At 48.1% G+C, this 24,701-nt stretch overlaps 1 protein-coding gene across 1 annotated transcript in view; it reads right to left on the reverse strand.

Annotated features, from left to right (window-relative positions):
• LOC138366008 (beta-1,4-galactosyltransferase 4-like) overlaps nucleotides 1–24,701 on the reverse strand; it is a 128,956-nt gene that overhangs the window by 5,380 nt on the left and 98,875 nt on the right. The window contains exon 5 of the mRNA XM_069326730.1: nucleotides 19,401–19,640. Coding sequence (XP_069182831.1) covers nucleotides 19,401–19,640 — 240 coding nt within the window. The remainder of the gene's footprint in view (nucleotides 1–19,400; nucleotides 19,641–24,701) is intronic.

Consider the following 24,701-nt stretch of genomic DNA (forward strand, 5'->3'; position numbering starts at 1 on the left):
AGACATGGGGAGACCAAGACAAACGAGTGTCAAAGAATAACCCCAAAAGCTTCGCGGAATCTTTGTACTCAAGGGAACGACCATAAAGTGACAAAGAGGGACGAAGAACGACCCGTTTCTGAGTAAAAGTCATGGCACAAGTCTTAGTAGTAGAGAACTTGAAGCCATGATCGGTGGCCCAAGACGACACGGCATCAATCGCAAGTTGAAGCCGGCGCTGAAGGAGAAGCGAAGCATCACCCTGACAGCAAAGGGTAAGATCATCGACATAGAGAGTGGAGAAGACGCTTGAAAGAAGAGAGGAAAGACGACCATTGAGGGCAACGAGGAAAAGAGTAGTGCTCAGAACACTACCCTGGGGCACACCTTCGTATTGCTGGAAAGAGGTAGAGAGAGCGGTACCAAGCCTCACCCGAAAGAAACGACGAGAGAGGAAGCTGCGGAGACAGAGAGGGAGACAACTACGAAGGCCAAAAGAATGAAGCTAGGATAGAATATGATATCGCCAAGTGGTGTCGTAAGCCTTTTCCAGGTCAAAAAGGACGGCAACAACGGAGGTCTTCGCAGCAAAAGCAGTACGAATATAGACCTCCAAGTTCACCAGGACATCTGTTGTGCTGCGGCACTTGCGGAAACCAAATTGAGAAGGGGAGAGGAGGTGATGGTGTTCCAGGAACAACATCAGACGAACGTTAACCATACGTTCAAAGAGTTTGCAAACACAACTTGAGAGAGCAATAGGGCGAAAGTCCTTAAGGGAAGTACCCAGAGACCCCGGTTTGTGAACAGGGAGGACAACGGCATCAAGCCAGTCCTCAGGGACTGACGACGACTCCCAGATCCGATTATACAGACTCAGTAAATACTGAGACGTGCACGGAGGGAGATGGCGAAGCATCTCATAATGAATACCATCGGAGCCCGCCACTGTAGAACCGCAGAGGGCCACGGCAGAACGAAGTTCAGAGAGAGAGCCGGGATCGTTATAGGGAAGCTGAAGACGAGTGCAGAAATCTAAAGGACGAGATTCAAGGACAGGTTTACGAAGAAGGAAAGATTGGGGAAGATGAAGACCAGAGCTAACAGAAGAAAAGTGGGAACCCAGTTCGGTAGCGACCTGCAACGGGTCCCCCCACAGGAGTACCATGGAAGTGAAGGACCGGCGAAACATCAGGAACGAGCTTACCCGCTATCTTGCAGATACGCTTCCAGATCTGTGGTAGAGGAGTTTCAGATGTAATAGTGGAGACATAAGATGCCCAACATTCATGTTTAGCCGTACGGATGGTCCTACGGGCCCCCGCACTCGCCTTCCGAAAGAAAGGAAAAGAATCAGTCGTCTGCTGACAGCGGTCTCTCTTCCAGGCTGCACGCTTATAGCGGACAGCCCGAGCACAGTCCGCATTCCACCAGGGAATGCACTTCCGTGGACCCCGAGAGGAAGAGCGAGGAATAGAGCAGAGGGCAGCGTCGAAGACAGTATCATGAAAAAGGAGGAGAGATCGAGGTAGAGGCAGAACGGAGAGGTCAGAGCGAGCAGCACTGAAGGTAAATAGGTTCCAGTCCGTCTTAGCAAACTGCCACCTAGGGAATGAGAGGGGAGGGTCAAAAGAGAAAAAGGTAACAAGAATGGGGAAATGGTCACTGCCATGGAGGTCATCAAGAACCTGCCACGTGAAATCTAAATAAAGAGAAGACGAGCAAAGAGAAAGATCAAGACAGGAAAGGGTGCGAGTCCAAGAGTCCAAATACGTGGTCTCACCCGAATTCACAAAAGACAGGGAAGAAGAGAGGATAAACGGCTAAGGAAGGCGACCCCGGGTGTTCGTTAGAACATCACCCCAAAGGGAATGACGATAATTGAAATCTTCCAGCAGGAGCACAGGCTCCAGCAAGGAGTCCAGTAAGTGTTTCAGATCGGGAAGAGAAAGCAGGACACTTGGGGGGGCAGGGGGAGATAAATGGAACAAACGGTGTACAATTTCCCCACAAAGATATGAGCAGCAGAACAATGGCGAGAGGCGAAGGAAAAAGCAATGGGACAATGGAAACATCAGAACGAATCAAGAGAGCAGAAGAGTTAGGAGCCCCAGCAACAGCTGGAGGGAGGGGGGGGGGAGAGAAAGGAATAGCCACGAAAACGACCAGGACGAGCACCAAGCATCGGCTCCTGGAGACAGACACAAAGAGTCGAAAACCGCGAAATCAGAAGTTGGAGTTCAAGGAAATTGGCATAATACTCCTGAACGTTCCATTGAATAATAGACATCGACGAGTAGAGAAAGGACAACAACAGAGAACAAGGAAAAAAAAGGCAAAAGAGGAACATAGCACGTTAAAGAAGATCAGGGTCGGGATCTGGGTCAGCAAAGTCAGGGTTAGGGGGCATGGGTAAACTGAGCAGAGACGGAGGGAAGGAAGCGGGAGAAATGACCAGGGACCAGATTCACGAAGCAGTTATGCAAGTACTTACGAACGTGTGCATCTTTCTTCAATCTTTGACGGCTTTGTTTACAATTATTAAACAGTTAATGAGCTCCGAAGCACCAGGAGGCTATTTATAACAATAATAAAAGTTGATTGGCAAGTTTTCATGATTGTAAACTGTTTAATAACTGTAAACAAAGCCGTCAAAGATTGAGGAAAGATGTACACGTTCGTAAGTACTTGCGTAACTGCTTCTTGAATCTGGCTCCAGAGGTGGACGGGCGGGGTCCGGAGGAGGAGGAGGAGGAGGAGGAGGAAGAAGAGGAGGAGACAACCAAGAGGAGCAGTCAAGGACAGCAGCAGGAAGAGAAGGAGTAGAAAGAGGGGAGCGCACTTCAGCAAGGGCAGCAACCGAGAGGGAAGCGGGGGCCAAAGAAACCTCCATCACAGGAACAGGGGGCGCAGCCACCGAAATGGGAGGGGAAGAAGCGAGAAAGGTTGAAGCAGGGGCCAAGGAAGAAAGCAAAGCCTTCTTACCCGCCGAGGAGGAGGAAGGAGAGGAGCCAGGCTTACGCTTCTGACTTAAAGAGACAGGTGTCCCAGCAACTACGTACTGGGCAATGGATTCCAGCGTCTCAACAGAAGCTGAACGAGAGCACACACGACGGCCGTTGGGAGAGCGATGGACATCAGCCCGCACTGACAGGCGGCGGGGAGAGCCAAGAGACGGAAGAGAAGGATGAGAAGGAGGATCGGAGGGAGACGGGGAAGATGACACAGGAGACATAACAGACCGGGCAGAAAGAAAGGCAACCCCAGACAGAGGACCAGGAGGGGAACCTTCGGGACAGAACTCAAAGGGACAGAGGAGGGGGCAGTGGGCGTATCAGGGTCCAAGGCCCGGAAACGGTTGTGAGTCTGAGGAAGGTGGGAAGGACGAGGAGAGGAAGAGCGCAACACATAAGCATAAGAGACATTAGCATAAGGCGGGAGCCGGCGAACCTGGCGCCTCGCCTCAGGAAAAAATAAACGCTCCCGGTGCTTCAAGTTGAGGACGGCTGCCTCAAGCTTGTAATGAATACAGGCACGGGAGAAGGTAGGGTGGGCCTCACCGCAATTGAGGCAGCGAGCCTGGGAAGAAGTGACCTCCGACTTCGAGTGACCTTCGCCCACCACACAAAGAACAGAGAGACAGTTCCAGAGCAGCAGGGAGCACCATGCCCAAACCTCCAGCACTTATTACAGAGACGAGGAGAGGGAATGTACTCCAGGAGGGAGCACCTGGCACCAGCAAGAATAAAAGAGGGCGGAAGGGTCCTACCATCAAAAGTAACCTTCACAACCCGAAGGGGCTGACGGCGACGACCGCGAGGGGGACGAGTAAACATGTCCACCTGGAGGACAGAATGGCCCTGGGCCTCAAGGATATGCTGAATATCATCGTGGCAGTCCTGTAGATTCCGAACACCGGTTGCAACATAGGGCAGAAGGAGAATAGTGCTAACACAGGCATTCAACCGAGCGCTCTTGGAGACCCGAACAGGGGCCTCGCCAAGGCAGGATAAAGCAGCCAAGTGAGAGGGCCGCATCCTGAGAAGCAGCAGCAACGACACGGGTACCGAGACGGGAGGGGTTGAAGGTGACAGAGGCATCTATGGAATCAACAAGGTGCCTATGAAGGGAGAAATCGTCAGGAGGCAAAGAATCAAGAGGGAGGAGATCAAAGTATTTGGCCCACGAAGCAGGACCAAACAAGGTCCTTATAAACTTTATAAGCATCAGAACAGGAAGGAATCTGTGGCCGTGTCGAGGACGGCGTTGAGAACCCCCAGAGAGAGAGGGGTTAAAAGGCGCAGTAGTTACAACAAGAGACCGAGCCGTGCCAGGGGACGAGGTAGTCACCATTGGGGGCTTGGGGCTCGACCCAACCACATAGGAGGGAGGGGAGCCGAGAGGAGTAGTCAAGAGGGTCAAAGGAGGAGCTAGGTCGGGGCCCAACGCAGCGGGGGCTACAGAGCCCAGTCACCAATACAGTCCGAATCAAGGGCTTGTTCGCCCACCCCACGAGCCTGAGAGGAAACAAGAGGAACATTCATCAACATAGATACGAAAAACACACTTTCATCCACGAATGTGCCCCCCACACCCACCATAGAGCCACAATTAGAGGTAGGACACCCAACAAGAAGCTATCGCCGATCAAGCCGGGGCCCCCTAGGGGTGCGTCGTGAGTATACGCCCGACAAACGCCACCTTAAGAACCGTCAGTCCGTCGAGATCGGGTTCAGAGACGATAGGGGGATTGTCAATAAAAGGTTCCCCCTCGCTCGAGACGTTGGGTACTACAGTTCTACAGGTGCAAGAGTATGCCTCCTCAAACACCCGGGTGTCAAAACAAAAGTAGGCCAAAAGAATGATCAAAACAGGCACAAGGTCAGCAGGAAATGACAACGAGAAAGGAGAAGAGGGCGGAGAAAAACGAAACAAAAGGAAAAGGAAAAGGCGTCTAGCAAAATTCGTGAGGACAGCAGCAGGAGCACAAGGCTACAAAAGGACAGGGAGACTGCCCCAAGGAGCATCATACTCTGGCAGCCGCCCACCAAGCTCTCTCATGGCAGCAACGAGCTGGACAGGGAGGGGGTACGGTGGATGAACTACATTACCTACTCCGGGGTGATTGGGGATCATATGTAAAACATTGAATTGCTTCAGGATAAGCCTTCAGACTTCCTGTGATTTCAGTTGAAATCTGGTTGTAAGACTTTTACCAAGTCAAGGTGGTTCAGTAGTTAACATCAGTGGCTGGGATTCTCTTGGTTGCAGGTTTGAATCAACTCAGAGCTCCAGTGGATTTTCTCATTGATATGGATATATTACGTTAGTGTGATTTCCCTGTGTAATAGTTATAATGTCACCATTTTGTGACTAATTAAAAACGTTTGGAAACATTATGTGTTTTACTGGCAAGCCTGTTTGGTGGTTGATTACTTACTGTCTATTAAGTCAAATAGATAATTTATCATTTCACCAAACTCAAGCCTTAAGTTATGCAAGAAGATACTTATTACTATAGATGTGTCATGGAAACCTAGAATCACAGCTGTGTAATTTTTGACGTAACTGAGTTATCAAGGAGCACCACGAAGTGGTGAAAGATGAGAAATATTGAATTTCAAAGTGTTGCTGCATGATCAAGGTTCATCTATTTCCTCATTGACATAAGAAGGGTAAAATAGTTCTTGCCAACATTGGACCATTGTGAAGCACTGCGACGAGTATTGTCTGCATGTTCACCATAATATTGATTGTCAAGGGAACGAGACTTCAGCTGCTTGTTGTTCATCTGTCTTGTTTCAGGAACATCAAGTGTGTGTTACACACCAACAGGAGTAGCTACCTATAAGAGTGTGGAAAATGCCAAAGTTAGGAGTTGAACCCCAAAAGAGTTACCTGCCAACGGATCATTGTTACCAGCTACCTGTTCATCACCCATCTACCATGTGTTATAAGGGAATGTTGTACTCAGTGATACATTATCCTAAGAAGACTAGTGCATGCGACTGTATGAAGGAGACCTCCACCATTAAGTACCTGAGTAGTTGCATAAAAGTGTGAAAGAGGTCCTAACCACAATAAACACAGTATTCGGTATTATTGATAGATTATATTTATGTGTGAAGATCAGGGTGAAGGGATAGCAACTATCAGAAGAAAGCGCCAAGCCATTACGACTATATACCATTTCGAAGGGCGAAGGATTTAGGATAGACCGAAAGGAAGGAACAGTGTGTAACAACTTGGACCGTCGGGGATTGAACGCCAACCTGCATGAAGCGAGACCATCGCCCTACCGTGCAAACCAAGTGGTTGGGCTCAGCTCAGTGCGAACCACTAATGGGTTTTAACCTTCCCAGCAATTGGACAGGTTATGTCAGATATCAAAGGCAGTTAACGCGTAACTTATTTTTAAATGAAGTTCGTGGTTGAGTGAGTAATTTTCTGAGGATTACATACATACACATTTAGCTTGCTACAGATTAATGCATGATAATTCTGCATGACGAATACTTGTCCATTTGACATGATATCGAGATTTGTTGGACATGAATTGTGATTACCCGAACGACAGTAAGCTCCATTGTCTCAGGTGAGTACCAGAAATGGTTGATGAAGCCAAGTTAACGATTGGTTGTCCTAAGTGTTAAGGGAGGTTGTTCCTGTGGAAACCGTTATCAGTTAATAAGATATTTCATGTCTCTCCCATGAAATTTGGCTTTGACAGACACAAATTGCGAGAAAATTCAAGCAGCCAATGTATTAGCTTGCTTGAACTTACAGGCAGGACATGAGAGTGGTTGAGGTCATGTATGGCGTCGACTGCTGGTCAGACCACCGCTTTATCTGGTCCAAATACAACCTTCGCACCCAACCCAAGAGAAGACCTCAAGGTCAGAAAAGATTGTCTCCAAGCTGAAGATCAGTAGAGTTGCTGAAGAATTCTCCAACGACCAAGAAAGAAGTATGCAAGACACACCCCAGAATGTTCAGGACAGCACTAAGGAAGCGTAGGCAGCCTTTTGGGATTCAGTCTACTCGCATGCGTTGAGCACCTCGGACTAGCGTCCGGTAGAAATTGGGACTGGCTCGACGAAAACGATGAAGAGATACAGGCACTGCTGTCCGGAAAAAACATAACTATTCTGAGAACACCAGAATGACCCGTCATCACACGCTGTGACAGATGCCTTTGCCAGTGCACGAAGAAAGGTGAGAATTCCGTGAAATGCAGGACTGTGGGGAATATTTCCCACTTATAACATAATTAATATTTATTATAAACCTAATAAATATTTATAATAATGTACAGCAATGAGGATTCGTCCTCTGTTAAGTTTACATGACTAAATAAGAATTATTACTACTTAAACCGAGTTATTATGAGGATTATTCCTGTTCTCAATATATAAATTATAATAATATTACTGAGTGACGTGACATTTGTGACGTCAGTTAGCTCCACGTCACCACGAAGATTGAGGAACGGAACTACTTTCTTAGGTCTCGTTGGTGAGCCTCGTTGGTGAGCCTCGTTGGTGAGCCTCGTTGGTGAATTAAGGTGTGGAGAAAAAATCTAACATATATTCAACAAATCAAAATATTCAGTTCAGACTCTGTAATGATTAGAATTAAACAGCCAAACAGCCAATGTAATGACTATTAGTTGTGACATGACCGAGAGGGTGAGTGTTGGGGAGGAAGGACTGGCCATGTTGGTTTGGTCGGCAGTGAGAAGGGAAGAGACCTATCAGGAGAAGTCGCCAAGCCATTATGACTATATAGCACTTGGATGGGGTCAGGATAAAGATTTAGGATGGGATGGGTGAAGTAAGTAATTATCAAAAGAAGGCACCACACCGGGAAGTCTATGTAGCACCATCAAAGTGCGGAATAATCAGAGGGCGCTAAATATCACCAAGGATGCCAATACGATAACAGAAACGCATAAGGCGAACAATATCAAAATCACCAAGAATTCTATCAAGGGACAAGTGACCGCGAGGGACGGTCAGAAAGCAAGACACGTTCGTCCTTGAAGTCAGGACATTCAACAAGGATATGCATGACTGTAAAAGAGACAATGCAATTTGAACAATAAGGAGCAAGGCGGCACTCCATTATTTGACCGTGAGTTAAGTATGTATGGCCAATATGTAACCTAGCTAGAGTCGTTTTCCATCGCCGGTTACGGTGGTAGGAGGAAGGCCACGGGGACACGGGGCTTAAGAGTACGCAGTTTGTTACCAACAACAGAAGATCAACAACACTGCCAACGGGCAAGGATTGAGAAATGAATAACCGGGTAAAAGTCGGAAAAGGGAGTACCTTTATGGGAGATGGGACAAGAGCGGATAGCTTGTCTGGAGGCAGCATCCGCACGCTCATTAAAATAAACACCAATATGGCTGGGAACCCAGCAAAACTCTATGGATTTAAATTTACTGGGGATAAGAAACAGCCAATGTTGAATTTCGACGACCACCGGATGGACTGGATTAAAAGACCCTAGAGCCATGAAGGCACTACGTGAGTCAACTACAACCACAAAGGAGGATTGACAACGAGAAAGCAGGAGTCGAAGAGCATAGAGACTAGCATAAAGTTCTGCTGTGAAGATGCTAGTCTCCAGAGGTAAGCGACACATATATGTGCGGTCAGGAAAAACAATAGAGTAGCCTACACCGTCCGCAGACTTAGACCCATCAGTGAAGATGGAAACGGGATGGGAGTGTGAAGAAAAGTGCTCAAGGAAAAGGCGTTTCAGAACCATAGAAGAGGCAAAAGCTTTAGTGATGCGGGTCAAGGAAGTACAAAATTTCGGAAGGGGGACTCTCCACGGGGGCAAGGAAGGAACAATACAAGGAGCTGCTGTGCTACGGCACGTCCGAAAATCATATTGAGATGGAGAGAGGTGGTGATAATGTTCTAAGAACCACATCAGACGAACGTTAACCATATGTTCAATGAGTTTGCAGACACAACTCGTGAGGACAATAGGGCAGAAGTCCTTAGGGGATGTCCCGAGACACCCTGGTTTCCGAACAGGGAGGACAACAGCATCGAGCCAGTCTTCAGGTACTGACGACGACCCACAGACCCGATTATACAGACTCAGTAAATACTGAGACATGTACGGAGGGAGATGGAGAAGCATCTCTTAAAGAATGCCATCGGAGCCCGCCACCATAGAACCGCAGAGGGCCAGGGCAGACTGAAGTTCAGAGAGAGAACAGGGATCGTTATAGGGAAGCCGAAGACGAGTGCAGGAATCTAAAGGATGAGATTGAGGAAGATGAGAGCCAGAGCTATCAGATGAAAAGTGGGAACCCAGTTCGGTTGCGACCTGCAACGGGTCCGCCACAAAAGTACCACGGAGGTGAAGGACCGGTGAGACATCAGGAACGAACTTACCCACTATCTTGTGGATACGCTTCCAGATCTGCGGCAGAGGAGTTTTGAACGTAATGGTGGAAACATAACTCTTCCAACACTCACGTTTAGCTTTACAGATGGTCTTACGGGCCACCGCATTCGCCTTCCGAAACAAAACGAAAGAATCAGCCGTCTGCCGGCGGCGGTGTTTCTTCCAGACTGCACGCTTAAAGCTGCCCGTCCTCCAAAAATGGGGAGGTAAGTGTAATAGCCCCATAATGCAATTATGTACTTTGTATGGAAGTCAGGCATTGTACTTATTTACACTTAGTATTAAATCGTAGTCAAATATGTATTGTGAATGTTTGAATTTATCTGAAAAGCTGAATAGAAAACCACACCCTCACCTAACTGTCTTCGTTTTTGAAGATAAGCATTTTATTGCTTCTTAATTACAATTAATACGTAACCCATAGCTATATTGATATTACAGTTTTATAAAACAAATAAAACAAAACTAAAATATTTCAATGAATTGTAAAGTAATTCAGGATATTTTCAAATTTTGTATAAAATCTCTATTGTTTAATAAAACTGAAAAAAACTCCTTATATTTAAACCGTGGGTATAGTAAATTGAATTTCTTTGCACTGGCAGAACATCTTCAATCCCCCCCCCCCCCAGCCAACAGCAATACAAAACATAAACAGAGTAGAAACATGGATCCAACACTACCCTCAGGCCATCACACACTACCCTACCATTGACCTCACGACACTAGACGACTTACAAAGTGACCTCACAGAATCAATATTACCTGAAGAAGTTAAACTCATGCTCAAGAACTCCAGACGTAAAGCCCCAGGATTCACCGGCATTGGCCAAGCTCTCCTCAAGCAACTTCCAGAACCCCTAATCTTTGCACTCACTGACGTCTACAACGACTCACTAGCATCAGGATATTTCCCAAGCCCATTCAAAGAAGCCACAGCAATCCTCATTCCAAAACCCCCAAAATCCCCGACAGACCACAAAAACAACAGACCGATCAGCCTACTAGAGACACTAGGGAAAGTATATGGAAAACTCATTAATCATAAACTCAGGAATCACCTAAAACACAAAAACATATTGACAGACAAACAATTTGGCTTCAGACAACACCGCTCAACACAAGACGCACTGAACATAATAACAAACTACCTCTCCATAAATAAGCACCAGAGGGCCAAGACGGCCCTCATTGCAAAGGACGTCGAAAAGGCTTTTGACACAGTATGGCACGACGGCCTACGTTACAAACTCTGCACTCTATTTCAACTATCTGACAACATGCAGAGGTTACTTTGCAGCTTTCTAACAAACAGAAAGATGCAGATCAAGTTCCTCAGCAAGCTGTCAGGTTACTTCAACCTAAATGCAGGTGTCCCCCAGGGCTCAGTTCTCTCACCAACCTTATACATACTCTATAGAAACGACATTCCTGACCCAATATACTGGACATCAATGACCCTTTGCTACGCTGACGACGAAACCCATCTGATCTCGGACTATACGATTAACGCCCTCACACGGAAAGCACAGCAAGAAATAGACAAAGTCACCCTCTGGGAACACGACTGGCAAATAAAAACAAACCCCAACTAGTCTAAAATTACATACTTCTTCTACAACAAACGACGTAACCCTGCCCCAGTAAAACTCTACTCTCAATCACCAGATGCAACCCAGATCCCAAGAGTCAACAACACCACAGTACTTGGACTCACATTAGACTCTAACCTTCGTTTTCACACACATATAACACCCAAGAAAGCTATAGCCTCAAACGCTCTATCAAAACTCTTCCCACTCAAACATGCCTCCCAAGCCACCAAGCTCTATCTATACAAAACACTTATTCTCCCACTCCTAACATATGCACCGATCCCACTCTCACTTGCAGCACCAACAAATAGGAAGAAACTCCAGCGTACCCAGAACAGGGCTCTGAGATGGGTGTTCGATACCCATTGGCAGGACTTCACCACCAGTGAGGCCCTGCATGAGTGGGCGAACATCCCACCTCTGAACATAACCTGGGATACTATGGGGAAGAAACAGATTAATAGAATTCTCACCTATCATGACAACTACGACGCGTTCTTCAGAAACGTCCTAAGCAGACCCAGACATACGCACAACCTCTTTAACCTGATCGACGATCCACCTCCTGCTCCGTCCTTTACATGACCCCTCTCCTCTAATATACCACTACTCAAATCACCAAACTTCCAACTATAGCCTCCTAACTCTTCTCCCCCCCTCTTTAGGGGAGGGGGGGTGATGACTAGCTAGCTCCCGTTTTCTGGTGCCTTGAGTGGGGGCACGATGCTGATTAGCAGATCTAAGACCACATCTGGTGTGAGCCTCCAGGGCACACCCAGCTGAGGGCTGCTATCTCCGTGGGTGCTCAGAAAGACGAAATGTTGTCACAAAGATCCGATTCCTTGCCTTCATTGCCTAGTGTGGTCATAACGATTTCAATGCCATGCAGCTGGGTCTAGCCCTGCCACTTTACCTCATACTGAAAACCCTTCCTCTCACCCCCACTAATTCTTCCCCTATCCCCACTTCCACGCTCACCCATTAGGGTATCTTGACCTATATTTAATTGATTGATTGATTGATAAATTGAATTTTAAAGCTTCATCCTAAAATTCTGAGTGTTTTAACAGAAAACGAGGAGAATTAAATGGAGAGGTAAATGTACCAGCCCCATAAATGCAATTATGTACTATGCATGATAGTCAGGAAATGTACTATTACACTTAGTATTAAAACGTACTGTCAATTCGGAGGATGGGTTGCTTAAAGCGGACAGCTTGAGCACAATTCACATTCCACCAGGGAACACACTTCCGCTTTCCCCGAGAGATAGAGCAGAGGGCAGCGTCGAAGACGGCGTTATGAAAAAGGAGGAGGGCGCAAGGGAGAGGCAGAATAGAGAGGTCGGAGATAGAGGAGGGTAAATAGGCGCCAGTCAGCTTCGGCAAACTGCCACCTAGAGAAGGAGAGGGGGAGGGTGAAGAGAGAAAAAGGTAACAAGGACTGGGAAATGGTCACTGCCATGGAGGTCATCAAGGAACTATATAATTTATCTACTAAAAATTATCTGTTAGATTAAGGACCTGCCCGAAACGCTGCGCGTACTAGTGGCTTTACAAGATTGTAAATACCATGCTATGTATTCTCTCAAACCCAATGTACCTTCTTGTATATAAATAAATAAATAAAAAATAAATAAACATAGACCATTACCACATACTAACAAGACAAGACCAAACACACACCACTACCACATACTAACAAGACCAAACACAGACCACTACCACATACTAACAAGACCAAACACAGACCACTACCACATACTAACAAGACAAGACCAAACACAGACCACTACCACATACTAACAAGACCAAACACAGACCACTACCACATACTAACAAGACAAGACCAAATACACACCACTACCACATACTAACAAGACAAGACCAAACACACACAACTACCACATACTAACAAGACAAAAATAAACACAGACCACTACCACATACTAACAAGACCACACACAGACCACTACCACATACTAACAAGACCAAACACAGACCACTACCACATACTAACAAGACCAAACACAGACCACTACCACATACTAACAAGACCAAACACAGACCACTACCACATACTAACAAGACCAAACACAGACCACTACCACATACTAACAAGACCAAACACAGACCACTACCACATACTAACAAGACCAAACACAGACCACTACCACATACTAACAAGACCAAACACAGACCACTACCACATACTAACAAGACCAAACACAGACCACTACCACATACTAACAAGACCAAACACAGACCACTACCACATACTAACAAGACCAAACACAGACCACTACCACATACTAACAAGACCAAACACAGACCACTACCACATACTAACAAGACAAGACCAAACACAAACCACTACCACATACTAACAAAACAAGACCAAACACAGACCACTACCACATACTAACAAAACCAAACACAGACCACTACCACATACTAACAAGACAAGACCAAACACAAACCACTACCACATACTAACAAAACAAGACCAAACACAGACCACTACCACATACTAACAAGACCAAACACAGACCACTACCACATACTAACAAGACAAGACCAAACACAAACCACTACCACATACTAACAAAACAAGACCAAACACAGACCACTACCACATACTAACAAAACCAAACACAGACCACTACCACATACTAACAAGACAAGACCAAACACAAACCACTACCACATACTAACAAGACAAGACCAAACACAAACCACTACCACATACTAACAAGACAAGACCAAACACAGACCACTACCACATACTAACAAGACCAAACACAGACCACTAACACATGTGGAAAGTTCCCTTTATCATGGTAATATTATTATCTAAGTAATGTATTATTCATATCAAATCTATATCTCATCAAATCTATATCTCATCATCGGATTCATTATTTATTAATCATATCTACTTTATCTACATCAGCATCCTTCATGACCATTGGTCAAGTACACCATTGGGATTAATGCCTATATAATATTGTTGACATGATCACAAGAATCTAGAAGCTTCCATATAAACAAAAACATTATTGGAACTAAATTATCAGCTTCCAATGACGTGTTTTCAAAATCCTTAATAAAGAACAAATTTTACTTTCCATTACTATTATTTATCACTAAATCCACGTGGGAATTGTCTTGTTATATAACCTTATCACAATAATCAGTCTAAATAATGAAAATAATAAATCTATAAACACTGCCGGCACCTTGACTGACGCCACGGGCAGAGGCCAGTGGGACAGAAGCGCCAAGGGGAGTACCTGTTCGTCCCTTGTTGAAATCGGAGCGGCATGCAAGTGTGCAGTGTTGATAACATTTCAACGGACATTAAAAAACGAATTACATATCTAATCTCCAGTGTTAACTCTCTATATACCAGGGAACCTAGTGATCAATAATCTGATCAGCAATTTGATCTTTAGAACTCTTATCAAGCGGCGTGAGGCCAGCTCATGTACCCAGAGTCTCGTAATATTTTCTCCATTATAAACCTGATCCTACCAAGCAGCGTCCCTACAAGACGCTGTCCCACAGCAAACGCTGCCAGGGACAACCAGCATCAAGGCTGCCAGGGACACAACCAGCATCAAGGCTGCCAGGGACAACCAACATCAAGGCTGCCAGGGACACAACCAACATCAAGGCTGCCAGGGACAACCAACATCAAGGCTGCCAGGGACACAACCAACGTCAAGGCTGCCAGGGACACAACCAACATCAAGGCTGCCAGGGACACAACCAATATCAAGGCTGCCAGGGACAACCAACATCAAGGCTGCCAGGGACACAACCAACATCAAGGCTGCCAGGGACAACCAACATCAAGGCTGCCAGGGACACAACCAACGTCAAGGCTGCCAGGGACACAACCAACATCAAGGCTGCCAGGGACACAACCAACATCAAGGCTGCCAGGGACACAACCAACATCAAGGCTGCCAGGGACACAACCAACATCAAGGCTGCCAGGGACACAACCAACATCAAGGCTGCCAGGGACAACCAACATCAAGGCTGCCAGGGACACAACCAACATCAAGGCTGCCAGGGACACAACCAACATCAAGGCTGCCAGGGACACAACCAACATCAAGGCTGCCAGGGACAACCAACATCAAGGCTGCCAGGGACACAACCAACGTCAAGGCTGCCAGGGACACAACCAACATCAAGGCTGCCAGGGACACAACCAATATCAAGGCTGCCAGGGACAACCAACATCAAGGCTGCCAGGGACACAACCAACATCAAGGCTGCCAGGGACAATCAACATCAAGGCTGCCAGGGACACAACCAACGTCAAGGCTGCCAGGGACACAACCAACGTCAAGGCTGCCAGGGACACAACCAACATCAAGGCTGCCAGGGACACAACCAACATCAAGGCTGCCAGGGACACAACCAACATCAAGCCTGCCAGGGACACAACCAACATCAAGGCTGCCAGGGACACAACCAACATCAAGGCTGCCAGGAACACAACCAACATCAAGGCTGCCAGGAACACAACCAACATCAAGGCTGCCAGGAACACAACCAACATCAAGGCTGCCAGGAACACAACCAACATCAAGGCTGCCAGGAACACAACCAACATCAAGGCTGCCAGGGTTCAGAGATTCATAACAGGCACCATGACAACGGGAGGACCAAGAGTAGTAGTAGCAGTGATATATAACCCGCCACCAAATGAAAGAAGACCCAGGCAAGAGTATGACAGAAACAACATGGCAGTTAACATTATCATGGAGAGAGCAGCCACTGCAGCCTGTAGAAATTGATCCCATCTTCTCATAAGGGGGGACTTTAATTATGGAAGGATAGACTGGGAAACAGGGAACCACATGGAGGTGAGGAAGCATGGAGAGCGAAACTGCTGGAGGTTCAAGACATGATGGACTACATCACACAGAAGTGTAAGGAGGCAGCAGTCAAGTTCGTCCAAGTCCAAAAGGAAAAAAATGAAATGGAGATGAGAAAACCATGGTTTAATCAAAGTTGCAAGCTAGCAAAGCAGCTAAGTAAAAGGGAGTGGAGAAACTATATAAACAACAGAACACTAGAGAGCAGAGAAAGATACCAGAGCTCCAGGAATGAATACGTCAGGGTGAGAAGAGAGGTAGAGAGGCAATATGAAAATGACATAGCGAGAAAGACAAAGACTCAACCCAAACTGCTGCATAGCCACATCAGGAGGAAAACAACAGTGAAGGAACAGGTAATGAAACTGAGGATAGGGGCTGAAAGATTCACTACAAACGACAAGGAAGTGTGCGAGGAACTCAATACAAAATTCCAGGAAGTCTTCACCTCAGAGCAAGGAGAAGTCCCAGATATAGGGAGGGAACATCAAGCCAGACACCACTAGAGGAGTTTGTGATTACCAGTTGGGAGGTGAGGAAGCATCTGCTAGATTTGGACGTGACAAAGGCTATAGGCCCGGATGGAATCTCACCATGGATTCAAAAGGAAGGAGCAGAATCTCTGTGCCTATCACTTTCCATGGTGTACAACAAATCGCTGGTAACAGATGAACTGCCAAAAATTTGGAAGACGGCCAATGTAGTCACTATATACAAGAAGGGTGATAGGCAAGAGGCACTGAACTACAGGCCAGTGTCTCTAACTTGCATTCCATGCAAGATGATGGAAAAGATTGTGCGAAAAAAGCTAGTGGAACATCTGGAGCAGAAGAACTTTGTAACACAACATCAGCATGGGTTCAGAGATGGCAAATCGTGCCTAACAGGATTAATTGAGTTCTATGACCAGACAACAAAAATCAGGCAAGAAATAATAATAATAATAATAATAATAATAATAATTTTTATTTAGGTAAGGTACATACATAAAGAGATTTTACAAAGTTTGTTGGCTTTATAGATAGAGCTAGTACATACAATGCCTAAAGCCACTATTACGCAAAGCGTTTCGGGAAAGAGAGGGCTGGGCAGACTGCATATTTCTGGACTGCCAGAAAGCTTTTCACACAGTACCACATAAGAGACTAGTGTACAAACTGGAGATGCAGGCAGGAGTGAAAGGAAAGGTACTCAACTGGATAAGAGATTACCTAAGCAACAGGACACAGCGAGTCACTGTGAGGGGTGAGGTCTCGGAGTGGCGGGGAGTCACCAGTGGAGTCCAACAGGGATCAGTCCTTGGACCTATGCTGTTTCTGATATACGTAAATGATCTCCCAGAAGGAGATACATAAGACAACACACAAAAGACCGTCCCTCACTACAAAACAAGGCCACCCCCAGACCACCATCCCTCACTAAGACAAGACCACTCCCAGACCACCACCACCCCTCACTAAGACAAGACCACTCCCAGACCACCACCCCTCACTAAGATAACAAGACCACTCCCAGACCACCACCCCTCACTAAGATAGCAAGACCACACCCAGACCACCACCCCTACTAAGACAAGACCACACCCAGACCACCACCCCTCACTAAGATAACAAGACCACACCCAGACCACCACCCCTCACTAAGATAACAAGACCACACCCAGACCACCACCCCTCACTAAGACAAGACCACACCCAGACCACCACCCCTCACTAAGATAACAAGACCACACCCAGACCACCACCCCTCACTAAGATAACAAGACCACACCCAGACCACCACCCCTCACTAAGATAACAAGACCACACCCAGATCACCATCACCCCTCACTAAGATAACAAGACCACACCCAAACCATCACCACCCCTCACTAAGATAACAAGACCACACCCAGACCATCACCACCCCTCACTAAGACGACAAGACCACACCCAGACCACCACCCTTCACTAAGATAACAAGACCACCACCCCTCACTAAGATAACAAGACCACACCCAGACCATCACCACCCCTCACTAAGATAACAAGACCACACCCAGACCACCACCCTTCACTAAGATAACAAGACCACACTCAGACCATCACCACCCCTCACTAAGATAACAAGACCACACCCAGACCAATACCACCCCTCACTAAGATAACAAGACCACACCCAGCCACCACCACCCTTCACTAAGATAACAAGACCACACCCAGACCACCACCCCTCAGTAAGATAACAAGACCACACACAGACCACCATCCCTCACTAAGATAACAAGACCACACCCAGACCACCACCACCCCTCACTAAGATAACAAGACCACACACAGACCACCACCACCCTTCACTAAGATAACAAGACCACACACAGACCACCACCCCTCACTAAGATAACAAGACCACACACAGACCACCACCCCTCACTAAGATAACAAGACCACACCCAGACCACCACCACCCCTTACTAAGATAGCAAGGCCACACCCAGACCACCACCACCCCTCACTAAGATAACAAGACCACACCCAGACCATCACCACCCCTCACTAGGATAACAAGACCACACCCAGACCATCACCACCCCTCAATAGGATAACAAGACCACCCTCAGACCACAACCACCCCTCACTAAGATAACAAGACCACACACTGACCACCACCACCCTTCACTAAGATAACAAGACCACACCCAGACCATCACCACCCCTCACTAGGATAACAAGACCACACCCAGACCATCACCACCCCTCACTAGGATAACAAGACCCCCCAGACCATCACCACCCCTCACTAAGATAACAAGACCACACCCAGACCATCACCACCCCTCACTAAGATAACAAGACCACACCCAGACCACCACCCCTCACTAAGATAACAAGACCATACCCAGATCATCACCACCCTCACTAAGATAACAAGACCACACCCAGACCATCACCACCCCTCACTAGGATAACAAGACCCCACACATACACACACCACCACCTGTCGTTAACAAGAGTGAACCATTAAATAAACCATCACCCCCTTACTCGCAAGACTAAACTGCAACCGAACTACCACTCATCACTAACAAGACCAGCTCATCCTAACCCTAACACCTTACTACAAAGACAAAAAATAACCAAACTACCTCCCCCTTTTGGATTAAATAAGACAACACCCAATTTATATTTCCTCATTAAGAAGTCACGAATGGAACCAATAGACTATCCCTCTCTCACAAAACATGGCCACACTCAAACTACCGCCATTCTCACTACAATTCCCAATCCGAACAGCCCTTACAAATAATAACCAAATTACCGCCCCGTCTCTAACAAGAAAATATACCACCAAACCACCTCCCCTTAACAATACGTGAATACAATCAAACTACCAGCACACACTAACAAGAAAAGCTCTCACCCTAAACCCTAACTACATATAAATAACTACAATCGACCACATTAGGACAGAAAATGGCACTCACTGATATTTGGAGCCACCTGAACAACGGCCTCTCTCTTACCTCTCTTGATTGGGAGCTGCAGGTCTGTGTTGAATCATCTTGTATCTGACGTAAGGGTTCGGGTATCTCCACACCGTCATATCTGAAGACGTAACCCTATTCCACATATCATCGTCCTCGCATCCCCATCCCCAGTACATGTTGCTCCAGCCATTCACCTTTAATATGTGGCTCTCCATCATGAGACAACCACCTCCGAAATAGCTATGGTAGGGAATCCTGTGGGAGAAATAGAGTGAGCTGACATTTTGGGGCACTGAGATGTCCACTTGGGGAGTGAGTGTCGTGGCACTGTGGTGTCCACTTGGGGAGTGAGTGTCGGGGCACTGTGGTGTCCACTTGGGGAGTGAGTGTCGTGGCACTGTGGTGTCCACTTAGGGAGTGAGAGCGTCGGGGCCCTGTGGTGTCCACTTGGGGAGTGAGTGTCGGGGCACTGTGATGTCCACTTGGGAAGTGAGTGTCAGGGCACTGTGGTGTCCACTTGGGGAGTGAGTGTCGGGGCACTGTGGTGTCCACTTGGGGAGTGAGAGCGTCGGGGCCCTGTGGTGTCCACTTGGGAAGTGAGTGTCGGGGCACTGTGGTGTCCACTTGGGGAGTGAGTGTCGGGGCACTGTGGTGTCCACTTGGGGAGTGAGAGCGTCGGGGCCCTGTGGTGTCCACTTGGGGAGTGAGAGCGTCGGGGCCCTGTGGTGTCCACTTGGGAAGTGAGTGTCGGGGCACTGTGGTGTCCACTTGGGGAGTGAGTGTCGGGGCACTGTGGTGTCCACTTGGGGAGTGAGAGCGTCAGGGCCCTGTGGTGTCCACTTGGGGAGTGAGAGCGTCGGGGCCCTGTGGTGTCCACTTGGGAAGTGAGTGTCGGGGCACTGTGGTGTCCACTTGGGGAGTGAGTGTCGGGGCACTGTGGTGTCCACTTGGGGAGTGAGAGCGTCGGGGCCCTGTGGTGTCCACTTGGGGAGTGAGAGCGTCGGGGCCCTGTGGTGTCCACTTGGGAAGTGAGTGTCGGGGCACTGTGGTGTCCACTTGGGGAGTGAGTGTCGGGGCACTGTGGTGTCCACTTGGGGAGTGAGAGCGTCGGGGCCCTGTGGTGTCCACTTGGGGGAGTGAGAGCGTCGGGGCACTGTAGTGTCCACTTGGAGAGTGAGAGCGTCGGGGCACTGTGGTGTCCACTTGGGGAGTGAGAGCGTCGGGGCACTATAGTGTCCACTTGGGGGAGTGAGAGCGTCGGGGCCCTGTGGTGTCCACTTGGGGGAGTGAGAGCGTCGGGGCCCTGTAGTGTCCACATGGAGAGTGAGAGCGTCGGGGCACTGTGGTGTCCACTTGGGGAGTGAGAGCATCGGGGCACTATGGTGTCCACTTGGGGGAGTGAGAGCGTCGGGGCACTGTGGTGTCCACTTGGGGAGTGAGAGCGTCGGGGCCCTGTAGTGTCCACTTGGAGAGTGAGAGCGTCGAGGCACTGTGGTGTCCACTTGGGGAGTGAGAGCGTCGGGGCACTGTGGTGTCCACTTGGGGAGTGAGAGCGTCAGGGCACTGTGGTGTCCACTTGGGGAGTGAGAGCGTCGGGGCACTGTGGTGTCCACTTGGGGAGTGAGAGCGTCGGGGCACTGTGGTGTCCACTTGGGGGAGTGAGAGCGTCGGGGCACTATGGTGTCCACTTGGGGAGTGAGAGCGTCGGGGCACTGTGGTGTCCACTTGGGGGAGTAAGAGCGTCGGGGCCCTGTAGTGTCCACTTGGAGAGTGAGAGCGTCGGGTCACTGTGGTGTCCACTTGGGGAGTGAGAGCGTCGGGGCACTGTGGTGTCCACTTGGGGGAGTGAGAGCGTCGGGGCACTGTGGTGTCCACTTGGGGAGTGAGAGCGTCGGGGCACTATGGTGTCCACTTGGGGAGTGAGAGCGTCGGGGCACTATGGTGTCCACTTGGAGAGTGAGAGCGTCGGGGCACTGTGGTGTCCACTTGGGGAGTGAGAGCGTCGGGGCACTGTGGTGTCCACTTGGGGAGTGAGAGCGTCGGGGCACTATGGTGTCCACTTGGAGAGTGAGAGCGTCGGAGCACTGTGGTGTCCACTTGGGGAGTGAGAGCGTCGGGGCACTATGGTGTCCACTTGGGGAGTGAGAGCGTCGGGGCACTATGGTGTCCACTTGGGGAGTGAGAGCGTCGGGGCACTATGGTGTCCACTTGGAGAGTGAGAGCGTCGGGGCACTATGGTGTCCACTTGGGGAGTGAGAGCGTCGGGGCACTATGGTGTCCACTTGGGGAGTGAGAGCGCCGGGGCACTATGGTGTCCACTTGGGGAGTGAGAGCGTCGGGGCACTATGGTGTCCACTTGGGGAGTGAGAGCGTCGGGGCACTGTGGTGTCCACTTGGGGAGTGAGAGCGTCGGGGCACTATGGTGTCCACTTGGACGAGTGAGAGCGTCGGGGCACTGTGGTGTCCACTTGGGGAGTGAGAGCGCCGGGGCACTATGGTGTCCACTTGGGGAGTGAGAGCGTCGGGGCACTGCGGTGTCCACTTGGGGAGTGAGAGTGTCGGGGCACTATGGTGTCCACTTGGGGAGTGAGAGCGTCGGGGCCCTGTGGTGTCCACTTGGGGAGTGAGAGCGTCGGGGCACTATGGTGTCCACTTGGGGAGTGAGAGCGTCGGGGCACTATGGTGTCCACTTGGGGAGTGAGAGCGTCGGGGCCCTGTGGTGTCCACTTGGGGAGTGAGAGCGTCGGGGCACTGCGGTGTCCACTTGGGGAGTGAGAGTGTCGGGGCACTATGGTGTCCACTTGGGGAGTGAGAGCGCCGGGGCACTATGGTGTCCACTTGGGGAGTGAGAGCGCCGGGGCACTATGGTGTCTACTTGGGGAATGAGAGCGTCGGGGCACTTTGGTGTCCACTTGGGGAGTGAGTGTCGGGGCCCTATGATGTCCACTTGGAGAGTGAGAGCGTCAGGGCACTGTGGTGTCCACTTGGGGAGTGAGAGCGTCGGGGCACTATGGTGTCCACTTGGGGAGTAAGAGCGTCGGAGCACTGTGGTGTCCACTTGGAGAGTAAGATCGTCGGGGCACTATGGTGTCCACTTGGGGAGTAAGAGCGTCGGGGCACTATGGTGTCCACTTGGAGAGTGAGAGCGTAGTGGTACTGTAGTGTCCACTTGGGGAGTGAGAGCGTCGGGGCACTGTGGTGTCCACTTGGGGAGTGAGAGCGTCGTGGCACTGTGGTGTCCACTTGGAGAGTGAGAGCGTCGGGGCACTGTGGTGTCCACTTGAAGAGTGAGAGCGTCGGGGCACTGTGGTGTCCACTTGGGGAGTGAGAGCGCCGGGGCACTGTGGTGTCCACTTTGAGAGTGAGAGTGTCGGGGCACTGTGGTGTCCACTTGGAGAGTGAGAGCGTAGTGGCACTGTAGTGTCCACTTGGAGAGTGAGAGCGTCAGGGCACTGTGGTGTCCACTTGGAGAGTGAGAGTGTCGGGGCACTGTGGTGTCCACTTGAAGAGTGAGAGCGTCGGGGCACTGTGGTGTCCACTTGGGGAGTGAGAGCGTCGGGGCACTGTGGTGTCCACTTGAAGAGTGAGAGCGTCGTTTCATTTAGTGCAGTTATGTGTTGGAGGGAAACCTGGAGAATAGTTATTGCTGTGGCAAATTTGGTTTTGTGGGAGAGAATATAAGTTATGTATAATCAACCCCCACATCTGAAAATTATAAAGATAAAGTAAGTAATTATCAAAAGAAGGCACTAAACCGGGAAGGCTATGTAGCACCATCAAATGTGCGGAATAGTCAGATGGCACTAAATATCACCATGGATGCCAATACGAGAACAAAAACGCATAAGGCGAACGATATCAAAAGTATCCGAGTCACCAAGAATTCTATTGAGGGACACGTGACCGCGAGGGGCGGTTGGAAAGCAAGACACACGCTCGACCTGGAACATTCAGGATATTCAGAACATCCAGGACATTCAAGAAGGATATGCACGACCGTAAGAGGGACACTGCAATTAGGACAATAAGGAGAAGGGCGGCGCTCCATCAAGTGACCATGGGTTAAGTGAGTATAGCCAATACGCAACCTCGCCAGAGCCGTTTACCATCGCCAGTTACGGTGGTAGGAGGACGGCCACGAGGACACACAACATTTAAGAGTACCCAGCAAACACAAATCATCTACACAACGTTCGCCTATCTCTTCCCATAGGTGTGGGAATGATTTGCATTGAGAATGGTGCAGGAGAGCCTTTGAGAAACTTTTACTCAAAAAATCCAAACACAAAGGTTTAATTATAAATTGTTTTTCTACAATTATTTTCTTCCAAATGTAAAACAAATAGTTTTTACATGTTTAAATATAAAATTTATGGTGTTTTTTTGTAAAATTCATTAATAAATTGTGAATGATATATATTGGCTGAGTGAAACCTTTAAAATCCATTTAGTTATAATATGAACAGAAAAAAGTAGTTTTCCAAATTTTCTAAAAATTGCTCTTTTTAACACAATTTGACTCCTTATGCATTCCACTAAACACTAATATCATGTTTAAATATATAATTTATGTATTATTCCCTAAGATAATTTATATAAATTATAAAAGTTGCTGGAAAGTGGTGAGAAAGAATCTGAAAACGTTTTGTTGTCTTATATTGGCGTGTTCTTATTAACTAGAGTGAGTAAGAGTGAGCGCGAGTGGGTAAGAGTGAGTAAGGGTGACTGAAGGTGAGTGCCAGAGAGTGTGTAAGTGTGAGTAAGAGTGGGTATAAGTAAGAGTGACTGAGAGTAAGAGTGACAGAGTGAGAGTAAGGGTGACAGAATGAGTAAGAGTGAGAGTAAAGTGATTGAGAGTAAGGGTGAGTATGAGAGTAAGAGTGATTGAGAGTAAGAGTGATTGAGAGTTAGTGAGAGTAAGAGTGATTGAGAGTAAGAATGATTGAGAGTAAGAGTGATTGAGAGTAAGAGTGATTGAGAGTAAGAGTGATTGGGAGTAAGAGTGATTGAGAGTAAGAGTGATTGGGAGTAAGAGTGATTGGGAGTAGGAGTTAGAGTGAGAGTAGGAGTAAGAATGAGAATAAGAGTGATTGAGAGTAAGAGTGAGTAAGAGTAAGAATGAGAGTAAGAGTGATTGAGAGTAAGAGTGATTGAGAGTAAGAGTGATTGAGAGTAAGAGTGATTGGGAGTAAGAGTGATTGGGAGTAAGAGTAAGAGTGAGAGTAAGAGTAAGAATGAGAATAAGAGTGATTGAGAGTAAGAGTGATTGGGAGTAAGAGTAAGAGTAAGAATGAGAGTAGGAGTGATTGAGAGTAGGAGTGATTGGGAGTAGGAGTG

Source organism: Procambarus clarkii, chromosome 2, assembly GCF_040958095.1.
Source record: "Procambarus clarkii isolate CNS0578487 chromosome 2, FALCON_Pclarkii_2.0, whole genome shotgun sequence".
NCBI classification, from domain to species: Eukaryota; Metazoa; Arthropoda; class Malacostraca; order Decapoda; family Cambaridae; genus Procambarus; species Procambarus clarkii.